This window comes from Typopeltis vanoorti, chromosome 24, assembly GCF_054136105.1.
Source record: "Typopeltis vanoorti isolate ZY-2024b chromosome 24, IOZ_Tvanoo_1.0, whole genome shotgun sequence".
Taxonomy (NCBI): Eukaryota; Metazoa; Arthropoda; class Arachnida; order Uropygi; family Thelyphonidae; genus Typopeltis; species Typopeltis vanoorti.
In genome coordinates, this window is record NC_143572.1 from 70,474,954 (window position 1) to 70,501,490 (window position 26,537).

At 36.0% G+C, this 26,537-nt stretch overlaps 2 protein-coding genes across 2 annotated transcripts in view; one reads left to right on the plus strand and one right to left on the minus strand.

Moving 5' to 3' along the window:
- Positions 1-9,533: 9,533 nt before the first annotated feature.
- Positions 9,534-11,427, minus strand: LOC150093396 (homologous-pairing protein 2 homolog). Its single transcript, XM_090413909.1, has one exon. It carries the CDS (start codon positions 11,255-11,257, stop codon positions 10,625-10,627), a length of 633 nt encoding a protein of 210 aa, XP_090270035.1. The 5' UTR covers positions 11,258-11,427; the 3' UTR covers positions 9,534-10,624.
- Positions 11,428-11,704: 277 nt separating this feature from the next.
- ck (unconventional myosin-VIIa ck) overlaps positions 11,705-26,537 on the plus strand; it is a 526,896-nt gene continuing 512,063 nt past the window's right edge. Inside the window, exon 1 of the mRNA XM_090413984.1 lies at positions 11,705-11,873. The gene's annotated coding sequence lies outside the window, so the exon portion shown is untranslated. The remainder of the gene's footprint in view (positions 11,874-26,537) is intronic.

Consider the following 26,537-nt stretch of genomic DNA (forward strand, 5'->3'; position numbering starts at 1 on the left):
CCTCTTTATCCTTACTTGTCAGAATCTTTTGCATCATGGCAGCAATTTTGTTTATAATGGTTACAATTTTTGCAATATGTTCCTTGATCTTTAAGCTCTCCATCTACCAAGACCCCCCCCCCCCTCCACCACAGGACCATTGCTGCCTCCACCTTCTGCAGCATGAAGTAAGTTCCTCCAATATATCCCTCATTCCATCTTCTCTAAGCTGCATAACGTCATACTTATTAACGATGAAATTACATCCCCATTCTTCACTTCAAAGTACAAACCTTTAAAATCCCCTTGTAATAACATGCACCAGAACTTCCTGACAGTAGTCTTCCTAAATTAGCATCGTCAGCAAATAGTTGAATATCTCCTTTCAAATCATGAACTATATCTTCAATAAATAAATTAAACAGAAGTCCCAGAATAGAAACTTGCAGCATCCTGCTTGTCACCTTCCTCTTTTGGAACACTGCATCCCCATACACAATTCATCGGCTCTTATCAGTGAGTCATTCCTATAACCAGGCTACTGCAACTATCTAATCTTTCTCCTGCTCAGTTGCAACAGTGGTTTATCATGTGGTATTTTATCAAATGCTTTAACAAAATCCAGAAAAATCACTGTATAAGCATCTCTTCTGTTCTGTTTTTCTGGTCATGCTATTATAGAATGTAACAAAGTTAATGAAGGAAGATCTCCCCTTAATAAATCCATGCTGCTCTCTCAATTTCTCTTCTCGTCAATCCAGGTTTGTATTCTATCTGAAACACCTTCACCACTACATCTGAACCAAGTGAAGGGCATTGCTAGCTTCTTTGCACATTACCTTAACATTACATGGTGATATGCCATCCAGTCTCACAGCCTTATTAATGTCAAGCTTACTTAAAATTCTAAACACTTCACATTCCTGAACTGTCAGTCTTCTTTCCTCCTTCCTACTGTTATTCACCACAACTCCTAAGCTCATCATCATCAAATTCCTGCCATGTACCCTCAAGGGGTGTACAGGATATGACAGTACTACATGAAAAAATTACATCATTACTAACTTCCTATCTACAATTTTCCTCCAAATCAGTCTGTTACTTGTCAAGACTCCAACATTATCAGATCTTATATTTCTATCGTCTAAGGCACTTTGTACCGTATCAATCCACCTATATCTTGGTCTTCCTCTGGGTCGTTTTCCTGCCAACCTGGCAGAGAACACTTGTTTTGCTAATCTTTCCTCTCCCATTCTATTTAAGTGACCATACCATCTGAGATTAGCTCTGCTAACGCATTCCTGGATGCTGACAATGTCAAGTTCTTTCCTAATATCCTCATTTTTAATATGATATTGCCATTGATGCCATCTGTTCACGCCTCTAATCTTTCTCAGGACTCTCATATCTGCGGTCTCTAGTCTTTGGTCAAGTGTTTTACTTCTGACCCAGCTCTCAGATCCATAAGTTAAAATTGGTTTGAACACAGTCTTGTATACAGCTAATTTAGTGTTCCGACTAATTTCTTTCTTATTCCATATGAATTTATTCAATTGACTTCCCACGATACCAGCTTTGCTGATTCTGTTGTCTATTTCTATATTTAGTTTACCATCTTCAGTAAAAATTGTGCCTAAGTAGCTGAAATGTTTTACTTGTTCCACAGGTTCTCCATTCACAACACAGTTGACATTTTCAATGATTCTGCCTATTTTCATTGTCTTTGTCTTTTTATTGCTGACCTTCATACCATATCTATTACAACAGCTATTCAATTTAGTCAGAGAATCTTGCAGACTTGTAGCGGATTTATTTAGAAGTATAACATCATCCGCATAAAGCAAAGAGCTGACATTAACATCTCCAATTTTGATATCAGGTTTAATACCACATTCCTTCATAATGTGATCCATATAGATAATGAATAACAGAGGGGATAATGTACATCCTTGTCTCACACCAGATTTAACATTAAACCGTCTTCCTGTACTTCCTTCAATTCTAACTGCTGACTCACAACTCAAATAAAGACTAAGTATTGCTTGATATAATGCCCCATTGACACCATATAACTGCAGCGTATTGAATAGCTTCTCTCTTGGCACCTTGTCATATGCCTTTTCCAAATCGACAAAACTTAAATACAGATCTTTGTTAAATTCCCATGCTTTCTCGACTATTTGTCGTAAAGTGAAGATCTGATCCTGACAGCCTCTATTTGGCCTGAATCCAGCTTGTTCTTCACCAAGCTTTTCTTCCACAATTCTTCTCAACCGTTTCTCAAGTATACTTGCATAGATCTTGCCAGGAACACTCAGTAGGGAAATACCTCTGTAATTCTCACGTTCAGTTTTATTTCCCTTTTTATATATGGGTACTATGAGAGCTCTACGCCAATCATCGGGAATTCGTCCCTCTGTCCAGGCTGTCTGAACTATGCAGTGCAGCCACTGTAAGACTCTTATACCACCATACTTCAGCATTTCTGGTCGAATATCATCTACTCCTGCTGCCTTTCCACATTTCAAGCCTTTGATGGCTTTTTCTACTTCAAGTATGGATATGTATTCCTGACTGCATGCCTGGTCAGTGTTTTTTATCACTGTGCTGTCATCACTGCTTGTTTCATTTAGCAGTTTTTCAAAGTAATTACTCCATACTTCAAGGATATCTTTTTCTCCTGTTTTCATTTCACCTTTATCATCTCTAATTCCTTTTACAGCACTCTTTCCTCCATTCCTAAGCTTCTTCAACAACCTCCAGAATATTTTGCCACCTTCTTGATATTTATTTTCTATATTCTTGCCAAAGTCCTCCCATGACTTTTGTTTAGCTAGTTTTACACACTGTTTAGCTTTCTTACATTTGTCTCTGTATTCTGTAAGAGTAAAAGCTGACTTATTTGCCAGGAACTTTTGATATGCTTTCTTCTTTTCCTTCACTGCCTCTTTAACTTCCTGTGTCCACCAGGGAGTTCTGATTTTTTTATCTTTGCACACAACCTCACCACATGCCTCTCTGGCAGAATCAATCAATGTTTCCTTCAGAGTTTGCCACTGAATCTCCAAGGTTTGATTCCTGTTCTCAAACTCTTTCATTTTCTTTTCAATAATATTTCTGTATTTTAGTCTACAGTTTATATCTGAGAGCTGCTCAACTTTTATTCGCTTTAAAACTTTCTTACATGTTATTCTTTTCAATATGAAATTCAATTTTATCCTGCTCAAGACTAAATAGTGATCACTTCCAATTTCAAATCCTCTGTACACTCTGGTGTCCTGCACCAAGGAGAAAACATCACTATCAACAATAACATAGTCAATGAGACTTTTCTTATTCCTAGCCTCTTCTCTCCATGTGAATTTGTGCACATTTTTATGTTGGAACATGGTGTTAGTAATAACCAGTCCATGTCCTGAGCAGAAATCCAACAGATATTTGCCATTATTATTAGCTTTGCTCTTTTCTCCAAATTTTCCCAAAATATTTTTGTATGTCTCACAATCATTTCCTACTCTACTATTTAGATCCCCAACAAGGACCAACTTTTCCTTTTTCATTGTGTCAGTTGCTTTTTCTAAAGCCTCAAAAAATTCCTCCACTTCTACCGTAGTAGAACCTTCTGTGGGACCATAGGCACAAATAAGTCTCATTGTCCAGTTCCCCATTCTCATATTTGCCCACATTACTCTACTTGAGACTGACTGCCATTCAAGAAGATTAGCCTCGTATTTTGTGTTGAATACTATGGCTACTCCTTCTTTTCCTTGATTGTTATTGCCTGAATATAACATTTTGTATTTATTGCTCAGGAAGATCTCACCAGTTTTGGTCTTTTTTGTTTCAGTCACCCCTATTATGTCGATCTGGTACTTATCTAATTCCTCAGCTAGCTCCATTTCTTTGCCATTCAGGCTTCTTACATTGATAGTACCGATCTTTAACTCTGGTGATGTTGAGTTGGGGTTTGTTTTCAGATTTGTTCCAGTAGCTGACTTTTCGCTGTTCGCCCTGGTTCCCTGGCGAAAACAACGGGGTCTTGTTTAACCGGGCGACGCCCCAGCCGGCATGAAATTTTGTCATGTTGTACCATCATTTTTTATTTTGGTTTAACCAATAAGAATACAATTTGGTCGGCTAAATCCCAAATTGCCAGCCCATCCTCGTTCGTTCAGTATCAAAGTAGATACCCAACAGGGTGCACCACGAGAAGGTGAGGATTGGACATTAGGTCAGAAGCCCTGGTCGGTTCTCCGCATTCCTTTAAAGGCTATGTGGAGGTCTCCTCTCAGTTATACAGCTTTGACCCTTAAACACTCCTAAGCTCTTCAAATGTGAAATACAAGATATTCATTGAGTACTTCCATTACATCTTCTGTGAATGTGACCTGTGCACTGTCTCCAGCAACTAGTCAATCTTACATAAACACTGTTTCATCTAGTAGTCATAACTGTAAATTCTCTAGGATATTGTTGTGCTATCTCAGCCACTCCTTTCATAATATCCTCATAACACTTTCCTAGCATGTGCCTTATACTCTTTGTGTTACTGAGGAGTATCTGTTATTTATATCTCCTCCATAACATTCTCTTCCTTAGAAGTTCCTGCATAATTCCATGATTTATCCATTTCATTCCTACAGATTATTATCCTAATCTTAGGAATACAATTTTGCATTGTATCTTACCATAAGTAACTGATTTTGAACTAAGCCCAAGATACCACTGATTTTTCACCTCCTTCAATTGATCAAGCCATGGCAGGCCACCAATCTGTTTACTTAGTTCATTACAGTCTCTCTCTCTCTCTCTCTCTCTTGTTCGGTGACGCTTATGCCTGCCTAGCTAGTTCCAGTGTTAAAATCCATGATCATTCTCTCCAACTGGTAGCATCTTCTATTATCGCTGTATGAGTTGATATCAAATCCAACATTTAAATATGTCTCAAATCTTGCTTCAACTACATGAAGTAGTTATCTCAGACCAGTTCAAGGAATTCAATCTTCTTATTCATATGTTATTTCCTGCTTCCATGGTTAGTCATCCATTATTTTCTTCCCTATCTCTCACCAGTATAATATTTAAAAAATTATCTTCCTCCATATTTCCTGGTCTGCAATACCCCACAAAATATCTGAAATAATTCACCTCAAACTTCATACTAAATGACTTCAAAGCCACTACAGCTTCCTTGAAGCTCCAGTGGGGATTATCAGTAATCCCACTTTTATTGTATCATTTCAAAAAATGCTATACCTATTATATTCTGTTCTTGTAGATACATCATCTTCCATTAACCACATCTTACTGACACCAAGGATTTGTAGGCTGACTAATTTTATCCAGGCGACAAATTACGTCCCTTTATTCCTAATACTCATTGATATAAGTATTAGCATAGGTATGATTCTAGTAGCAAGGCTTATACGTTGGTTAGACATAACTGGTAATTAGTTTACGGAATTAACAACGTAAAGCATAGGTATGGCATAGTAACTTGTTCTTGGTTCTCCTTTCTTCCAAAAATTCCTCACCTCACCATCTATTTCTCTGTCTGGATACACATTCTTCTCAACAATCTATCAGCTGCACACTCGCACAAAAATGCAGATCTTCTCCAGTGAACAGTTCTCTCCTACCATCAAATTTATCCTATATATCCACATATTTGGGGACCTTTCTTTCTACATGTCCTGACTATCATGTCATTCATAATCATTTCACTGACTTAGTAGTGTTTTTTTGTGTTTAGCCATGGTTCACTTGCTTGGGAAAGCAACCTCCCAATTTAATCTGTCAAAAATAGGAAACATACTATTAAGACTTTTTAAAGAGACCTAAAGTTTGACAGCACTGCAAGATTTTGTCTCACCAAGTTTTTTTCTCTCCCACAGAATAGGTAAACTGGCCAATCATATCAATGACAGATATGCCAGTGACAGCTCAACTAAAAGGAAAATGTAGATTCTTCTAGAGAAAGCCATGACAGATTACATAATTGCAGTGTCTAGGGCTAAACCTCAGAAGTCTAAAATAGGATGGAAGTGATGTCAGACTACCAACATTTGGTATATGTCAAATTTCAGATGAACTTGCCCATCAGCCAAAAGGAATAAAAGTAACAGACTGAAACTATCAAAACTATCTGGGAGGAACCTAATGTTAAGCAGGCGTTGAGTGGGACATCCACATTCCTTACAGAAAATGCCAAGCCTTTGTAGTGCCAGGTACCTGTAATGGCAGTGGACACATTTCTTTGTTTTGTGTAATAACATGTTACTTAATGAAGAGCTGAAGCAGCCAAAAATCATGTTTTAGTTTCCTGAGCAAACATCTAGTTTACCATTCCTTCCAGCATGCAATACAGTGATGGTTTCAGAGTTATGTGTGACATCACGGAGAGATTCAAATTTCCTTTCAAAAGTACAGTTTCAAGATGGCTTTATTCTGCAGATCTATTGCTAGATGACCATGTATATTGAAATGATTGGAAGTTGTTGTTGGAAGTATTTTCACTTGGTTATACTATAAATTAAAAATGCCAAGAAACTTTCAACATCTATCTCTAATCCAGAATATTTTAATAATAAGGTGTGACACCTTTTGACTACTTGTATATGGAAATATGATTTTTCTGAATTACTTCAACTTAGTATCACACCTGGATCTGGCTCCCACTGATGAGACCTCAATAAAGGTAAAAACTGGTCTTGGTAGTGGCCCTTCTCATAATGCATAGCATTATACATGTCTGTAAGGATATGTGCATTGCATTATGTGATACTAAGGATTGATGTGAAGTCATTAGCCTCCAGTTGTGAAGTGACTTCATGTGCGAACTTTGTTTGCTTACACTTGGATAAAGGATAAAAAAAATAATATAATTTCTTGGCATCTTTAATTTATAGTATAACCAAGCGAAAAAACTTTCAATAACATATGCTATTGCTCTCGACACTTCCATGTGCCTTTTGATTATGATTGGCCCTCTAAGCAACTGACATCCTTTGGTTTACCTGCCACTCTCTATAATTTAATGGACAGCCTTCTTTCTCTGCTCATTCACTGTATGTTCTATTCCTCAGTCACCTCACAAAATAAATAACTGATTTTAAAAGTATCTTTCTCTTTTAAGTATAAAATTGTTGCAGTTATTTGTTTCTGATAAAAGTGAATTAAAATATCATAAATTTTGGAAAATGAAACTGGGCTAATCTTATTCACAATCTCATTTTACTAGATAAGTTACTTCACATCATAACTTTTTCACTGTATTTTTTTTTTAAATATGATTTTCTTGAAATCATATCTGTGTTTTTTTATTAAGCTCTATTATGGACAAAAATAATTTAACATCAGCAACTCTTTGATTTGCAATATCCTAAATTTAGTGGTTTATGAATACTGCATACTGAAAATGGAATTTCATGAAAAAGTGAAAATTACGCAAATAACTATGTTTAGTTGATTTATGTAAATCCAGATGGAAAAGAAATGAAAATGGCAACAAAGTGTATACTGATCTTGATTGAAAAATCCTCAAAGTTATACAGTGTCTTGGCAAGAGAGAGAGAGAGATGGCAATTTTTTTTTTCCTGTTGTATTTTCTCCCATAGAAAAACCTCTCCAAGAATACTCCCATAGTATGAGAAAGACGCTGATGTAAGAATTGAGGAAGACAAACTGTACTCAGCATATTGATAAGTATCAATGCAAGTACAGCAGTGGGACTGGTCTGTGTGCTATGAGAATGTGCAAAAGAACAAGCGGTGCCTTTGATAAAGTTGTTTAATCTAAGTCTCTGCTCTGGCAAGGTTCCGAGGGAGTGGAAAGAGGGTAAGATAGTTCCATTACATAAAGACAGAAGTAGCAAATTACAGACCGATTAGTATCTCTAGAGTGGTGGTTCAAGTATTGGAAAAGTTGGTTAAAGATAAACTTCAGGAATGGGTGGATATGAATATGATATTCCATGGAGTGGGGGGAGAAACAGCATGGCCCTGTAAAGGGTGTGTTCTGCCTCAGTAACTTACATTTTATAATAAAGTGACAGTGCAACTGGATGAAGGAAATGGATACATCATGATACCACACAATTTTGCATAGGCATTTGACAGACTACTGCAAGAAAACTATTACATAAGATGGAGCAAATGGGAATGATATGAAGCTAGCAGCATAGGTAAGGGGGTGGCTGACAGACAAACAGAGGATGGTGTATGGTGAAGTGGAATCAAGGCAAATTAGGGTGACTAGTGGGGTACCCCAGGGCTACTACTCTTTAATTTGTATATATTAATGATATAGGAAAAGATTTAAGGGAGAGTGGATATTCAGTCTTTTGCTGACAGTGCAAAACTGGGGAGGGCAATAGTTGATAAAGGTGATGTAGATATCCTGCAAGAAGATTTAAACAATCACTATTCATCAATATGATACAGAGTATCATACTGATAGTACTGGATTACAGGAAATTGACACGGCTAGAGATGATGGTGGATAGAGATTTGAACTTCAGAGGACATTTTGCAAAAGTTGGCAAAATAGTTCAAAGAGTTACTTGAATGTTGAAGAATACACTAAGTAAAAACAAGATTATTATCCCTCTTTATAAGGCTATGATTTGGCTGCATCTTGGCTACTGTGCACAGATTAGGTCACCTGGGGATCAAAAAGTGGTGGAGAGGCAGGTCTACAAAATGCTCCCCCTATGAGCATAGATTGATAGTGTGCGAGTTGCAGAGTTTACTTAACGGGCAGAGGAGAGGGGCATAATAATAACTTAACAGCAAATTAATAAAGGAATTCTATAAGACTGACATGAAAGAAAATTTTCAATACATGACAAACATGGAGAGAACAAAGAGTCATCCTTAAAGATTGTGTAAGTGTGTGTGGACTAGATTTGTTTGTTCAGAGAATGGTGATGAATGAGTGGAAGGGATTACCAGAGGCAGTTGTGAGTGTCCTAACAGTGACTGAGTTTCTGAGCGATCATCTTTCACACTTTCTCTGCCTTCTGAAAATCATTTGTGCCATTCAAAAATGCATGCACAAGACATGCACGCTTCACTGTAAGCCTCAGTCAATAATTGAAAAGTTTGTCGTGGATTTCTTCAGTTTCACAAGAAACTTGATGTTCACTCTTGCACTCCAACATTTTCTGACCAAAGGTAAGAAAACTTCTATATATGAATACTCATACTGAGTAAAGCGATGGAGTTCAGCCTTGTCTTACGGTGACAGGTTAGAACATGCTCTGTAACTATCTCTTTGTCTCTCCCCTCCCACTCTCCATTCCCAAGCTATAGGGTTAGTCTCCTTTTTTTTTTATATGTCGGACTTCGGATATATGCTGTGATACTCCTCTTCTTTCTATTTCAAAACAGATTTGACATATATTTGTGCAGAAAATTTTTTAATAAAGTTTACTTTATGTTATATGAAGAAATTTTTAAATAAGAAAAGTAGCAAATAAAGTGATGAAAATAGAGCAATGCCTAGCGTAAAGCAAAGTAATGAGCTCGAGAACTATTTATTGAAGCACAAGACAATTAAATTTAAAATATTTTTACTGTGACTACTCATTTTTATATTAGTCAGTCACATAAGTGATTGTGGAAGTTGAAATTTGGAATTAATTTGGATAAACTATGAATTAAGATAAGTATATATATTTGCCTTTTATCTAATTAATGCACTTATCTAGTTGACTTACTTTCTCAACTATTTGAACTGTTTTCGTGTACTTTTTTTTTTTTTTGGTCCTATAAAATAAGTATTATTACAAGCAAAATGTATTATTATGAATATTGACAACATATGAAAAAAGTTCAATGTTTTTGAATTTCATAAAACTAACACCTGCATTAAAGAAAGTATTTTAAATTGAAAAATTTCTAGACACAGGATCATGAAACTGCAATTTCATTGCCTGGAAACTGATTTTGACTAGAAATTACACTTGTATATGGGAGAGTGATCACTATTATATTGCTTGACAAAGTATTTAAAAGCACTTGCTTCTTTTCCTTTTAAAGCAAAGAAACAAAACAGATAATATAAATAGACAGTGAGAAAGTTAATGTTTTCATTCCCATGAAGTTTTGTTTTATTATTGTCCAATGAAAAGTTTTTAGTTAAAAGTTTAGTACTGCTCTGAGACTGATTGACAGTGAGTTAGTTAGCATAGATGCTGGGACTAATTATAATTCACTTTTGGCCAATAATTCCAATATTAACTCAGATTGGACACTGAGAATTTGAAAAAGCATGTTTTATGACTACAGTACATACATTTTATCGTTTTATACAGTTAAAGAAGCGTCAAACATAAAAAAATTGCACAACTGCCAGTCTTTTTTTTTTATGCATCATATTTTTGGTTAAAAATGAGTACACATGTATACACACCCAGAAATAAATGCAATTGGAAATCAATTCCACAAAATTTGTCTGATGCAGCTTAAGAGATGATACTGCACTATTACATTATGTATACTCGCAGTATACATCCTATTCAATCTATTTAATGATATTCAATAACAGAATTTATATGCATAGCAGAGGATGCAAACAATGCATCCTCTAACTGCTATAAAAAGGTGTAGAACTAAACTGTTCATATGCATGTGTTTATTTAATATTAGGGTAATTTCACGTTAGCATCCTCATCAGTCTCTAATCCCAACTCTTCAATTAACACTTTCTTGCCTTTGGGATATCCTTCCAATATAGCATCTAGCATATCTGTAGCCATACGTTTTCTGCGACGCCATTCCTTCACACATTTTTCGTTTTCACTGTATATTTTATCCTTTTCTTGGGATGTTACGCTATTACCGTTGGTTTTTAAGTTGCCCAACTTCAACTGCATCGTAGAAATTTCTTCTTTTAAGCTGACAATTTTAGATTCTATTTCTGGCGTAGTCAAACTAGAATTCAGCGAAGCAAGTTCGGATTCAGCTTTACGTATTGACTGTTGAATATCTTTAAGTGTTGTGGTTAAATTATTTATTTCCGCGTCCATGCAGTTTAGCTCGTCTTCCTTAACTTCTGGAAACTGATCTTGATTAGCAAAATATACTTTTTGCTTTCCATATGTTTTCTCTGCTATTTTGCCTTCCTGGGCTAGAACTTCTGCTGCCTTTGTGACGGCAGTCTTGCCGTATTCTTTATGTAAATTATTAAATATATCCACAACACTATATGGTCGATTCTGCTTTAATAAATAATCTAGAATTACTTGCATACATGCAGCTTCTTTAGACTTGCTCATTTCTGCACGGACGAATAGACTCACCTTTCAATTAAAGAAAAAGGGATTCTGCTTACATTTGTACGCAAACACAATGGAATCTATTCTTACAAATATTTGCAACATACACAGATTAAAAAATATTAAACATATCTTTGAAAGCATTCATGCATATTGAAAACTTTACGAGTTTCCCGCTTCGACAGAAGTAATTGTTGACTATACCATCACGCCATCTGTCAGCCATTTTTTCATAACTGATAACGTGGCAAAAAAAAAAACTAACTGCAAATAAAATACTAAACACTCCCAATTTATAAAATTGTGTTATTATCACATTTCAGAATATGAATTCTAGAAATATTTCCGGTATTTTTATAAAACCAAATTTATTCTATTTGTATATTTCTGAATAAATATGCACTTGTTGAGCTCCGCCAGGTAGCCAGGTGTGAAAGATGGCTTCCATACCTGTAGAAGTTGGATGCGTGGCTATTGTGTGAACGGCGAATTTTTGTGTGTTCATTTGTTTTTAATGCGAAAATGATGAACTCTTTCAATACAAATTGGAGTACTTCATACTAATGGATTATACCGTGAAGGAGTAAGACTCAACAGTAAGGCAAGAAAGTTTCAGGTAAGTTTGTCTCTTTAAACTTTTGAAAAATGCAGAGCCGCCTGCCGGTACAAAATTCTGATATGCAGACTGTCAACAGGTAGTGTGATGCTTCCACAGCGGGCTTTTTGTTTTTTACTATCTTTTGAAAAGAGAAAAGAAATGACATTGGGGAGAAGGAAATAATTACTGTTTCTTTCCTTATAATCCCATCCTTTTTGCATGACTTTTGCACGTGAAAAATGAATTTCGCTAGGAAAACTTAAAAATAAAATCCAAGTCTGTTATAGTTTTCCGATATACATAAATTCTGGCTGATCACTCAATATTACTGAGTACATTCATTCAATCGTTAGCGTGTAAACTTCTTAATGCTAATAAGCTATTAAAACTATTTTGAGCTGAAAATAACTCATTTAAAAATTTTGTATTATAATATCTAATTTAATTAAATTTGCAAAAATTGAAATTTAGAAAAGTTGAAGCGTGCAAATATCCTCAAAGAAGGTAATAACAACCGAAATAATATTATGTTGTTCATTACATAATTAAAGTGTAATGCGGTATTGTTTATACAGATGCGGTAAAAAAATAGTTCTTCCGTTAATGTAATAAAAAAAAAAAAATTGTTCCGTGATCAAATACCAATCGTACGGAGCAGTCATTCTGACAGAACAGTGTAGTGTGATGTTAACCTCCTCTCACATAACGAATGATATGAATTATTAATGGAAATTGCCTAGTGTATAAGGCTGACTTTTTTTGTGGTTCCCGTGTGCAGAGCAATATAAAGGAGGAATTCCGTGAGTTCAAATACCCTGCCATCTATGACAGTAAGAGACTATTCTTTCAGATAATACAATCTCTGATTTATATATAGCTCTTACGCGTTTGACGTAAATGGAATGTATTGTGTATTTATTCCAGAAGTAGGCTTTTGCCCAAGATGAAGTACAAAACGAAACCAAGGGCTGTTTTTAAAAATTATTTATGGGTACTCCACTAACTATATGTGTGTCTATACAGTATCAAGGCAAGATTTACGCATAAGCTAAACAAGCTGCATCTTAGAGCTTCACACTACAAGGGATTTCTGCTTCAGTATAGCTAACCTAAAATGTACTCAGTTGGGGGAGGGGCTTTTAAAAGCTATACTTTGTATGAGTACAATAACCTTAAAACGGCTCTGTGCGTGTATATATATATATAAAGTAATCATTTAATATTCATAATTGGTCATCAGGAATTATCAAAATATTTAAATAAATGAGAAATGAAAATTAACACTACTTTTTTTTTTTTATGTGGTTCCCACTCACGGAAGATTTTTGTAAACCTATAAGCATTCGGACCATGGGTGGGTTGATCTTTATTTAATTTTGCTTGTTTAAATAGCTTTCACGGTTTACACACGTGTAACAAAAAGCAATGATTCTTCATATTCAATCTATACGCCTCCTTCAAACCGGCTCGAAAACTGTCTTCGTTACTACCATCAACAAAGGATACAGTACGACCTCTTTACTTAGTAGGTGTCTATTAAGTACCCTGCTCATGTCATCTTTCCTATTTTGAACAGTCTGGCCATTCTGTCTTACTAGAATTGAAGAACATCAAGACTATTACATTTTTGGAATCCGACAAGTCTGGCCTTGCTTCTCACGCCATTGACACTAAGCGCAGAGTTTTTTTTTTGGAACCAAACAAAACTTCATTCCAGCAAATTCAAATTCGATCCTCTTTTCCTTGAAACGCGTGAAACGCTATGAAATTGTCCGCACCTCGACCGAGCAGACTGTATACCCATATCCAGGGTTTGGGAAGTGATCACTATTAATTGTTCATAAGTATTTTTAATTAACAATAATTTTAAATAATTTTTATCTATGCAACTTACTACAATTCTTCCTCTGAACTCTAATAGTGTAATATCATATACTTCAGCTGCGACCGAGCACACGAGCTAATATACGCATGATTTATGAATGTAGTTAAAGGTCTATCTCTTTGACGTTGTCCACGTAACGTTAGATGAAATATATTGAAGTTGTTGAATAAAATTCGATATCATTTTTGTTGCATGTGCAAGCCGTGAAAGCTATGTAAATACATCTGGTGCACATGTTTCATTAAAACTATTTATTTTAGTAACTTTATATTTGTTTTTTATTTATTTATTTATTCTTACAGTCTGGAAACTCTGATCTAGAGACCAAATATGGAACTTTTTCAAACCATATCAGGCCTCCAATAAGCAGGGCGTGGTGGTCGCACATCCGGTAATGAAATTCATCTCCCACCTAAAGACAATCACAAGCAGTAGCGCACCCAGAGGGGGACCAAGGGGGCCCTGCCTCCAAAGAAAAAGGAAAAAAAAACTCGATAATTTTCTAAAAATCTTTTCCTAATTAATTTAATTTTATTTATGTTGTGTCGTGTCTTCCATTTCTATACCACTTATGAATTAGCGATCATTACAGATGCTCAGTCATAGGTCGTATGCGCTGCGTAGTGTGTATACTCAAATCGTCTACTCAACTCGCCCCCCCCCCTCCCCGAGTGCGCTACTGATGCATCCCAGGGTGAGATTCGAACCCACAGCCTGTTGGTTAGAGAGCAGATACGCTAAATATATCTGAAAAACGGACCTTTTTTTGATATGCATATTTGTATTGATTCTGTTGTGGGACGTTCCCTCAGGTAAACTCATTTTTTATATTCCTCGTTCCCTTTATGTTAAAGAAAACTCCATGTGATCCACGATATTAGATCAGGACTAATGGCGGATCAGTTTTTTTTTTTTTTTTAATTAATGAATGAAATAAAAGGAGCAAAAGCCTTTATTTTTAATTCACGTAGGAAAAAAATGTAGATTTTTATCTACATTTTTTTAATAGTGGAGTTTGGTTATGGATCAGATGCAAACTGAGATTGTTATATGTATAAATAGTCAGTGGAATAAATGTCTTAATTTTGAACGCATATTTATTAATAAGCTTAGAAACATCATCATCAGTGCCCATAGCTCCAATGCACGTTGGTGTTTAATGCAATTTCTCTTTGTCCATTGCCAGTTGATTCAAATCCTGCAAACTCTTTCCATACCAATACTGCACATTATCTAACCACTCTCCTTGGCCGTCCTTTTCTGTTTATACTATTTATCGGACAAAGCTTTAAGGTTTTTATTTATTTTTTTTTTACTGTTAATCATTATGCATACATGTCCAATGCACTTTAGTTTCCTTTGAATTATTTTCTGCATTAGATTTTCTTTGCAGTTTACTCTGCGATACAGTTCTTCATTTTTTACCTTTTTTGTACCCATCTAATTCGTTGGATCTTTCTATAACATGTTCTTTCGAAAGCTAATATTCATCTCGCCAGTCTTTGACCATTACCCATAACTCACAACCATAGAGCGCACTTGCAGATATACATGTTTCCAGTAGTCTCAGCTTTATGGGAAGGCTCATATTATGATTGACTTTTCCATGTCTTGTCCACTGCATGTAAGTTTACTTTCACTTTTGTTATCCGAGATCGTATCTCTTTTTTACAGTCTAAATCATGTGTCCTGTTTCTCCATAGGTATGTGAAGTTTCTAACCTCTTCATGCTCTTGTCCGTTGACCTTTATTTGCATTTTCGTTCTCTTCTCCAGAAATCAATCTTTATATTTTTTCGACGTTCATTTTCAATCCATATCTCTTTCCATTTTCACTTAACTTCAGCACTGCTCTTTCTAATTTCTCTTCATCTTCTTCAATAATGACTGTCGTCGTAAATTATTATTTTTTTACCATGAATTGAAATTCCCTTTATATTATCCTTTATGACACATCCATTGCTCTTTCCAAAAGAATGATAAAGATGCTTGGTGGATATTGAGTCTCCTTGTCGCGTGCCTCTTGTTGTCTAAAACCATCTTCGTATTTCTCCACAATTTCTCACAGCAGCCTCTGCATTTTCACTGACATTATGCAATAGGCATATCAGGTTCCTGTCCATTCCATGAGATTGGAGTGCAGCCCACTTTCTGATTTGCACTATCGATTGAGTTCAGAAAGTCAACAAAGCAAGTATAAACATTTTTATTTTTACGTGATATCTCTTCTAAATCCTCCATATTTTCTTCCATTAGTTTCCTTATTCGTTCTGTTAATATCATAAGTACTTTTGCCACATGACTCGTCAGATCAATGGTTCTGTAGTTTTTGCAGTCCATTTTGTTTCCTTTTATTGTGAATTGATATTAGGAATGATCTTGTCCATTCTTTTGGTGCTTTGTCTTCATCCCATGCCACGTTAAACAACCAGTAGCGTCTATGATCACGTCGTCACCATATTTTTGCATCTCTCCAGTGATTTCCACAAAGATCTCTGTTCTAATCTCTAATGCTCTTTTTTTCTTGAATTACCTTTGATGCCTTATGTTAAGTCCACTTCTTCTTTCTCTGTTTCCGGGCATGTTTTCTTGACTGTCCTCTTAATTGCAGAATATAGTTTTGTTGTTTCTCTCCCACAGTTCCTTTTCCATAATGGATTTCAGTTCTTCCTCGTGCACTTTCCTATACACTTGCACCGTGATTTCCTCACTCAGTATCCCCATATCTCTCTGACTGTGATACTGTGCCTTCACTTGTCGCCTGAGTTTCAACTTAATATTGGCAATCACTAAGCTATGATCCGATTCCATCTCTGCTCCTTGAAATGTTTGACACCCTTGAACTAATGTGCCCATTTCTTGCTTATCAGTAATATGTCGAGTATGTTCTTTCATCAGGTGACCGTCTTGTCCACTTCCTGCAGTCCTTTTATTGGCATTTTATGTTGCAAATGACCATGTCATGTTTCAAAGCAAATTCAAGCACACAGAGAAAGCATACTTATATGATGCTCTGTACGTTTCTATGTCTATATATATATAACATTTGAAGAAACGAAAACTATAACACCCTGAAAATTTCTAGAAGTCAGTTTTGTTCCCCCCCCCCCCATCAAACACGATTCTTTTTGTTGGGAGACTATTGCGTAGAATTGCACCGAAACATCGAAAGCTAAATGAAAGTATAGACAGTATACTTTCATTTAGCTTTCATTTTTTATTCTCCAGCCAGTTTCTCTGTTGTGAAGGAACTTAAACGAGGATTTCCAGAAGAAAGAAGGAGGAAAGCGAGAGAGAGAGAGACTTGTGAGAGGTGTCTTCCTGTCACTGTCTCCGTAGTAGGTAGAATCGACTTGCACGTTGGTTGGAAAGATCTGCATTCAGCTTCTCGTATAAGATGCGCGAATCTTAGAGCTTAGTTGGTCTCATGTAGAAGCTTTAGGAAAACTCCCAAAAACTTGGAGTTTTCATTCTCTCAAAAGATAAAGCACAGCTATGAACCAGGTTATCATGTGGTTCATAGCCTTATGTGCCTCTGGCTGTAATATTAAACGACAGCTGATTTATAAAAATTAAAAAATATTTTATTTTTATTTTTTAAACGCAGAATTATTCATTTGTTTTTCCAAGGGGCAGAAAGCTTATCGCTTTTCTTGTTGGGAACCGCCCTATTAAAAATATTGAAAGGGAGAGCAGACACCCCTTAAAAATTTAAAAAATGGAAAAAAGGAGGTGGGGATTGGTTATTATTGTGCAATTTTGAAGATGGCTGACGAATCATTATCATCCCATATTAGGACGCTTCGTAGTTTATTTATTCGTATTGAGTTTCCTCCCTTTTCTCCCCATGTCTATTGAGTCCCTTCATGGGGGGTTGAGTATTTATGACTGTAGATCCGTGTGTGTATGTTTACGGGGCCGGTTTGCCTGTTCTGGGAGATGAAAAACCTGGGTTTCCGGGTGAAAATAAAAAAAAAAAAACCTACCTCCGGAGGAGACCGGCTAACTCACCTTTAGTCGAAAAGACCAGATAAAAATTCCTTACGTCACTGATGGGAATCGAACCCAGGTCTTTTCTGTAGGCTGTACGCTTCGTAGTAAGAGATTGTTACTCTTTTCTGATTCAATTCTATAAAGGGAACCTACGTATGATTCAGGTGTGATATTTTCTTCTAGGATGGTCTTGTGCAACAGTATCTTTGGTATGCTGACAAATACACCATTAATTATCAGCATAGCCAACTCGAGTCATATTTTCATCCAGAAATTTAGCTCTATGTACAAACTGCAGTTATCTGCGTGGAGAGGGGAAAGAGAAATACGAACTTTTTACTTCTAGTAAATATGCAAGTCTTCTTGCTTACAATTTATTTCCACCTATTTCTTTGAAAATTTTCTGGCCTTGAAAGATAAAAGGCAGCAATGCAACCATCGAAGCCCATGTGTTAGTAAATAAAAATAGTGTTAACCTGTTTGTAAGTCGATGGTAACAACATTGTTCTTGAACGCAATTCTTCGCGGTGAGTCATAGAACTGTTTACTTTGCTTTGCATATTCTAGACAATTAGAAAGACGGAGGTGAATATAAATGAAAGATCAGTTTCCAGATGTTACTAGCTAGTACTCGAGGCTATTTGCGCTTTATTAGAGTACCACGTAAAGAAACGTCACGCTTGCTTATATCAGGGACGAGGTTTTAGTAAAAGCCTATTATAAGTACACCATCAATGTTGTATGGGCTTTAACAAGCTCTATCCCCTACGAAACTCGTTCTCTGTGTTTTATATGATAAGTTTCTAACAAGCAATTAAAAAAAAAATCTTGCATTATTGTATTGGCAATTATCAAGTTAATTAATATGCAACACTGATCACGGTTAATCCTATATACGTCTGTAATAATTTTTCACTCTTCTTGTAGTTGACAAAAAGTCTTAATTCACTAACCATATCATTAATCTCTATCACATAAGTTAAGTTTACATTGTTTACTAGAAATAGTATCGAAAAAAAGTTCCTCTTTTTAAAAAAAAAAATAATAAAATAAAATAAAAGCGAAACGTCTGGCGAATTAACGCTTTACGCATTACAGTGTGCAGAACATTGACAGTAGCCAATAATATGCAAACTGCTTTTCGTATTAATAAATAAATTTGAAAAATGCGATAAACAGTTCTAATTTATTTTAAAATCTTATTTCTAGTGCGTATATTGTAAAAGCTATTTAATTGTGCCAAAGAAATTAATGATGTGGGTAATGAATTTTCGTAACAATTGCAACACTGTTAAGTGTTTACTGGTCGGTGACACACCCATATACTATTTTGTATCACGCGTAGGAATAGAGCCAACTCTCTATTCTTTATTAAGACGTACTTTCTGAATTCTCCGTCATTCGAAGTACACTTTAGGAAAATAACGTGACAGAATGAGGGAAAGCTTTCGAATGTCAACCTAGTTGGCCAAGTGTATGTACTCTAACCTGACTTGAGGTTCGAATTTCGCCGTGGGCTGCCCCGTTGTTAAGACCACTGTCCCGCTTATTGGAATTCTTAAGTGACTTGAAAAGGTTTCATATTTAGAGCTGGATTATGTAGAAAAATAAGAATAAATCCTTAGGCCGCTTATGGTACTACAGGTTAAGCCATGCGTGGGTGGGAGTCATGAAAAACACGTTTACTCATGAAAACCATGCTTCATTTCTTTTTATCAGGCGGGAGATATAATAGCCTATCTCTTAACAAACTATATCAATGTCGACGGAGCACCTTTTGTTAGTGAGGTATCTTTAAATTGCTCAGCTAGGCATAATTCGAGTTGGGAATTACTGTTACGATGTATCAATGCTTTTAATACAGTACTGTTGTACGAATTTTTAATGGCACTTGTGGCATAATAACGTTTATTAGACACATGTACTCACATAAATTTAATAATTTTTTTTTTTTTTTACTGCAAATATTTCGACCAGAAACTAACTGGCCATCATCAGTGCATCAGCAGAATCACAAGGTAAAGCTAGAACAAAGAATGTTAATATTGTTTACAGAGCTGAGCAACATGCCAGATGCCACCTAGTGGGTGTACCATAAAATAAGATAATCATATTAAGTGATTTGAAATAAAATAAAATAAAATTAAAAAATGTGTATTAATTAGAAGGGCGGAAACGCTATTTATGAGGATGAGACCCTCCCATATCTTGGCAATAGAGAAACAGTCATTCATGTATAGAAGTGCTTAAGTACTCTCTTTAAATGCTCAAACCTAAACTTGCACCAATGTAAAAGGCGAGTATTGGATCATAGGATATCGTCGTCAGTGTCCACTCCATACTGAGCAAGGCCGGATTTTTCAGGTTCATTATTGTTGTTAATATTAAATGACTTCTATGGCCGGAACAGGCCATGCTAGGCCTAAATCCTTGATACGCATGATGATGATGATTATTGTTAATATAAGATTTGTATTCTTGTAGTCGTTTTTCAACAGAACACCCTGTTTGTCCAAAGTACGAGCGGCGATACTCATTTGGTAAACACCTGGGGGGGGGTGCTCTTTATCTTTCGTGGATGGTAACCAATAGGAGATTTTGTTGATAGGGATAAAGTACTCGTGCAGTGGCGCACTCAGGATTTAATCTTGGAGGGGGCCGAGCATTCATGATTTAATCTTAGTGGGGGGCTCCGAGTTCAGTAGATGATTTGAGAATACACACTACGCATTGCATACGACCTATGACTGAGCATCTGCAGTGATCGCCAATACATGATAACCGTGATCTCCTCTAGCCCAACCCGGCAAACGAAGTAGCGCTTGGTCCTCCCGAGCACTGCTTCATTCGCCTTGCGTTTACAGCGGCAGTGATTCCCAAGAGCTATAGGGTATTCCCACTTTATGTGACTGCTAATTCATAAGTAGAAATAGAAGACACGACACAACATAAATAAAAAAAAAAAAAATGAATTTTAGTTAGGAAAAGATTTTTAAAAAAGTTTCTAGTCCCCCCCGTTTGAGCGGGGTGCCCCTCGGCACTCCCCTTGGGTTCGCCACTGGTTTGTACGATTTTAGTAAGATCGTTTGTACTTTTCACCACACATAATTTTAAAATTCAATGTATTATTCTTTCTAGGTGATATATCACTGTATTTTGCAATTTGGTAGCAAAACTTAGTAAAGGTATAAATATTATAACGATTAGTAAAAGTTTAAAATATTAAACTGGTTAAATTTTTGACATTCGCTGTATTTCTTTCCCCTTACATTATTTACAATTTCATTATTTCCCCTTACAATATTATTTTTAATTTGTGTTTGAATGTTATTTTTGCATATAAACACAAAAACTTAAAAATCTTTTTATGCTTGGAATATGATCTTCCTCAAATCAAGAATCTGATTTAAGCTAATCACGTGCATGCTTAGAAATCCACTGCTAGTAAATGGAGTCTGATATATTATATTATCAAAAATTAGTAGTAACAGATAATTATGTACATACATCGATTATGATGATAAATTATGAAATATATTTTGTGATTCTCTCTCTCTCACCATCTTTGCTTCGAATTTCGCAAAAAGTTAAGCTAGTTTGAGCGCGGTTAGTAGTTGGAAGGGAAAATCGTTCGATGCTGTTGGCACACTCTCCCTCGATGAGTCTTTGGACTTCCTGGAGGTGTTACATAATAATAATAATGATATTCTGTGATTCTCTCTCTCACCGTCTTTGCTTCGAGGTAGGTACTTCAGTTAGCCTCACCTTAATCCGGGAGTGGGAAACACATTTTGTGATAAAATGGATAGCATTTGTACTATGCATAATAAATTCTGTGATATTTCAAACAGTTATTAATCTGTAGATATATGAAATAACGCTTCCAGTCCATTTATTTAATTATTATAAACGGGTGTGTAACCAAGCTATGTTTTTTAAGTGTACGCGTATTACTGACTGCAGGGCAAAGCTCCAGACAGGTCCAAAAGCTGAACCTACATGTTTATGAAAGCTACGGAAACACGCAATTGTTTGCCGTGTTTCCGCAGCTGTTTTTATTTGCATCTTGGCTCACGAGGCTTCCTGTGAAGCCGCACAAAGACCGTCTGAATACATCGAGAACAGAAGCCTGTTAGATGCATAATGGAATTATAGTGAAATTCATTGTTTTCTGGGAAAATCTGTCATTCTCAGACTTACAGCTGTGTGTGCGTGTGCGATTTTCTGGAATATACACAGGACTCGACTCGCCATGAAATATGTGACGCCCTTGAGGGGCGTTAGAGGCGGGTTGTATTTTGCGACGTTGTATGGCAATAGGGACGGAGAAAGGGTCTTGATATGATACATAATAAAAACTTGTCTTTCAAAAATAAAAATATTTTATTTCTCACATGGTATTTCAAATTAAATTTATAAGAATAAATCTAGATCAAACCATTCGTATCATCTAGGAACGAATCTTCAGTTTCTTTTAAAAATGAAGCATATTGAATGCGCGTTGCTGTACAGTTTCATTGATGTAGTTTACTTTCACTAAAACTCGAGTTTAGTTATGGGTAAGTATGTCAATGTTCTGATCATGTATTCTTACACGAAATGAAAATAGGATTATAGGTTTTAATAAAGATTCACAATAAAGTAATTCCGTTATAATGAATATCGTTTGAAAATCATTAATTATGGGAATGGGACACCTCGCTTCATCTACTACTTAAAAAGTCTCTTGCGATTCTAACACCGGCCCCATGGATCACTACAAGAATGGTGAAGAAATTTGTAAGTTATAGTATGCATAGTACTGGAAAGCTTTCGGTCACGCTTGTGCAAAAAAAAATTCTAGTTTTTGTTAAATTTTACTTCGTGTCTTTGGAAATCAGAATTAACAAGAACCTTGATCCTATGATGGACTGAGTCGCGTCTCCCTGGTTAGGGGTTGACGTGTATTTAATGCAGCCTGCTTGTGATTCCTCTGCTGCATCCCTAAGGTGGAGCCTTCTTAGCTTATTAGATGTCGAGATACCTTTTTTAGTTGGAAAGCCCTAGGTTCGAATCCTGTCTAGGAGCAATGGATTAGGTGAACTTATACGAATACCTATTATGACAATTTTTTCTCTCTGGAACCCGGATTTTTCATCGCCCCCATACCCGCCAGAGAAGAACACATACAATTAGCATAACATCCTAACTTCACAGCACTTGTTGCTTGAGTTGTAATTCCAAACAATCCCTAAGGACGAATGTATCATATCTGAGGATATGGATTTTGCTGAAAGCATACAAACCAACTTCCGAATGCAGGAAAAAAACAAAATGCTTACATATGAGACTAGATAACTAAGCTTCAGTCCTGAAGCTTTTTAATTATTTGTTACCACTCTGATTATTTTATAAATCAGTACCTTTTCAACTTTTTTAAAATTTTCTTAATTTTCATATATATTTTTTTCTAACTCCGACAGTCATGACATGCAAATCATATCCAACTTTCTAAGAACAGTACGTTGCACCCCCGCATCCCAATCGTTTGCTAGAGCGACATTAAAAGAATTCCGAACAAAAACAAGGTCTGAAGAAACCATTCACAATCGCCCTTATTCTTCAAACGCATTTGTTAGAAAAATAACATTTTATGGTGGATGCCTTCCTCTGTTCGGATATAACACCAGCATGACCTGGCTCCATATTTTCGCCCCCCCCACACACACACGCATTCTCATTCACACTCAAACGACATTCTTTCACTAATTTCAAAGCCTCTCCATAGTGTTCGTTTATTATAGTACACTCCTTTCATTCTCTTCATTTGACAAGCAAGCATTCCAAGTTTTAAGATCTTCCATAACCAATGTCTTAAACACTAACTCCTTAGATTGGTGCTACCAAAATACAGGTCATGTTTTCCTTAAGAAAGAAATCACCTATTCTTACTTGTTATAATACTTAGGTTTTCAGAGAAGGTCAGTTTTTTTTCTTCTTTGGCTGACGCATACCATTATCCTATCCTGACGGAAACACATCACGTGAATAGCTAATTTAGTGATCTTTTTGTTCACGACAGTACTTCTCACCCGTACAACTGATCTTATACATATTCCAAATCGGCATTCTAACTGCAATGCTGTTCTCACGTTTGCGAAGTTTCACCAAAATATCTTCCTAAAAATTATTAATACTATCCAGAAAAGGACAGTCGAATTAGTTGACTGACCTCTCTTACGGGCTAATACTATCCATAAGAGGTGGGACATCGTTTCCTTTCCCCTCTTATGGATCCCAAACCTTGAAAATGCAGATTAACACGCAGTTAACACGTGCATTGTACTTACCTCATTATCTTAGGCAGCTTCAATCATAATGCCAATAAACCAAACCCTTCATGACCGGGCAGATCTAAGATCCATGCATGTCTAAAACAGTGCTCTAAACAAAAAAAAAAAAAAAAAAAAAAAATGGAACATCATTCCTACAGAATCAAAAGACGCTGTGTCATCAGTTCATCTCTTCTTGGATTGCTATTTCTCATTAATGACAAATCTGATTTAAGGAGATCTAATTAAATCCAAAAACGATCTAATCGAAACCAAGGAGATGCAAATTGAGGTTCACTGTGCTAGAAAGAAGACTGTGTTTTGGCAGCATTGAAGTTTTTTTCTTACCGTTTCCATCCAATTAGTGAATGGCATGCAGATTACATTCAAGATATTTGTTGTACAATATCTTAAGCACAACGTTCGAGCACTGCAATGTCTTTTCAGAAAAGCAGAAGACATAGTGGATACCGCCGAAAGTAAAATAAAACTGTGGATATGATTTGAAGTCATTGAGAAAGGTCATTTAATCTATAAAGAGAAAGAAAGCAAGCAGGCAAAAAGTACAGATTCCTGAAGAACACACGTTAACAGGGAAACTGACATTATTCAAAGGAAAACTGGCAGACTAATTACAAGATGGAAGCGGGACCTTAGAACAGAACTGAAAACATTGGGAAACCTGTGTTTGCTAGTGTCTGAAAAACATGAGGTTGTGGTCGGAATTACCTAGATGGAACCAACATTTTTTCTTATTTGGAAAGTGAAATGGCTAACGCATATTTTTTACTGTACATTAGTATCACAGATGGTCTAAAAGTTAAATAATTAATTCGATTCTCCCCTTCTCTCGAAATCGAACATGGTACTCTTGTAATTCTCATCAAGTTTCCAATAAACTGGTGTGATTTCGCACCGTGTGAAGAAAATAGTGCATCCATCTAATGACTAACACAGGCATTCAATCCCATAGTCGAATTCATATTCACATCGAGTTAGTTGGAGAGGGGTAGCACTACTCACTTGGCCAACCAGCCTGAAGAATCACTACAGCGAATTCTTTACTGTTTGCCGATTGTTTATCAACATTCCAGCAATCTTCTAGTTTTCCGAGACAGCCAGATAAAATTCAGAGCATTAAAAATCACCAAAGAAAAATATACTATACTACTATTTAGGAGTTGTATTGCAAAAAATTGTGCTTCACAGACAATTCAAGAGGACAAAATTATTTTCGGTAATTGTAGATCGTTATAAGCACCATATTTAATGATACAAAATGGAACGAGGAAACCCTGTGCTAAAAAAAAAAAAAAAGTTGGAGGATTCCAGAGTCGACATCTGTCATGGATGTAATATATAATTATTATTAGTAATATTATTGTTGTTAAGAGAGACCTTGGGGAGTCAGAGACTCATCGAAGGAGGCCACATATTACTGCACCAACTGTCATACCTGTTCTTGAATTCATTCACACTACTTGCATTCACCATGTATGAGAGAAAATTTAGCTCTTCACTCCTCCTTGAAGACATTCATTCTCAACCTCCAAGGATGCCCACTTGTCCTTTCCCCACCCTCCACAAATTGAAAAATTCCATCAACTGAAATTTTGTATAATCCTTTCGGAAGTTTGTAAGTCTCAATCATATCTCCCCTCTTCCTCCTGTCTGCTAGTGTCTGTAGTCTACAAATTCTCAATCTGTCTTCATAATCAGGATTCCACAATCCTGATATCATTTTTAACACTCTCCTTTGTACTCTCTCCAATATATCAGAATCACAACGGAAACCAGGAGACCAGACTTGAGCATAATAGACCAAGCAATGTCTTCAAGGCCTTATAAAGAAGCAAAATGACATCCTTATCTTTACATGTGAAAGTTTGTTTCAGCATTGTAATTATCTTTTGAGTTGTATTTGCAATCCTTGCTGCATGCCCCTGAACCTCAACTTCCTATCTATTAACACTCCAAGATCCCTAGCCTCATCAGTTTCATCCCACCAATATAATACGACATTGGATATCTAATCATGCCGAAGTGAATGACTTTACATTTACTGACATTGAACTGTTACCCATTTTCCCATTCCCACAATTCCAGTCTATTCAAATCATTCTGAAAATACTGCATATCAGTAGCATTCCTGATTACCCTACCTATCTTTGCATCATCAGCAAATAGTTGTATGTTGCTTGTCAAATCCTTCCCAATATCATTAATGTACAGATTTAATAACAGTGGACCAAGCACTGATCCTTGTTTACACCATTTGTTACTTTAAATCTTGCAGACTCACATCCTCCGTATATCACTATTTGATATCCATCAATTCGCCATCCTCTTATCCATGCTAATATATTGTAATCGAATCCCATATTCCACAGGTTTCCTTGTCTTATTCTGTCAAAAGCCTTAGCAAAATACAAAAGTATCGTGGTGTATTCATTCCCTTTATCTAACTCAGTGATAACTTTATTATAGCTTGTGA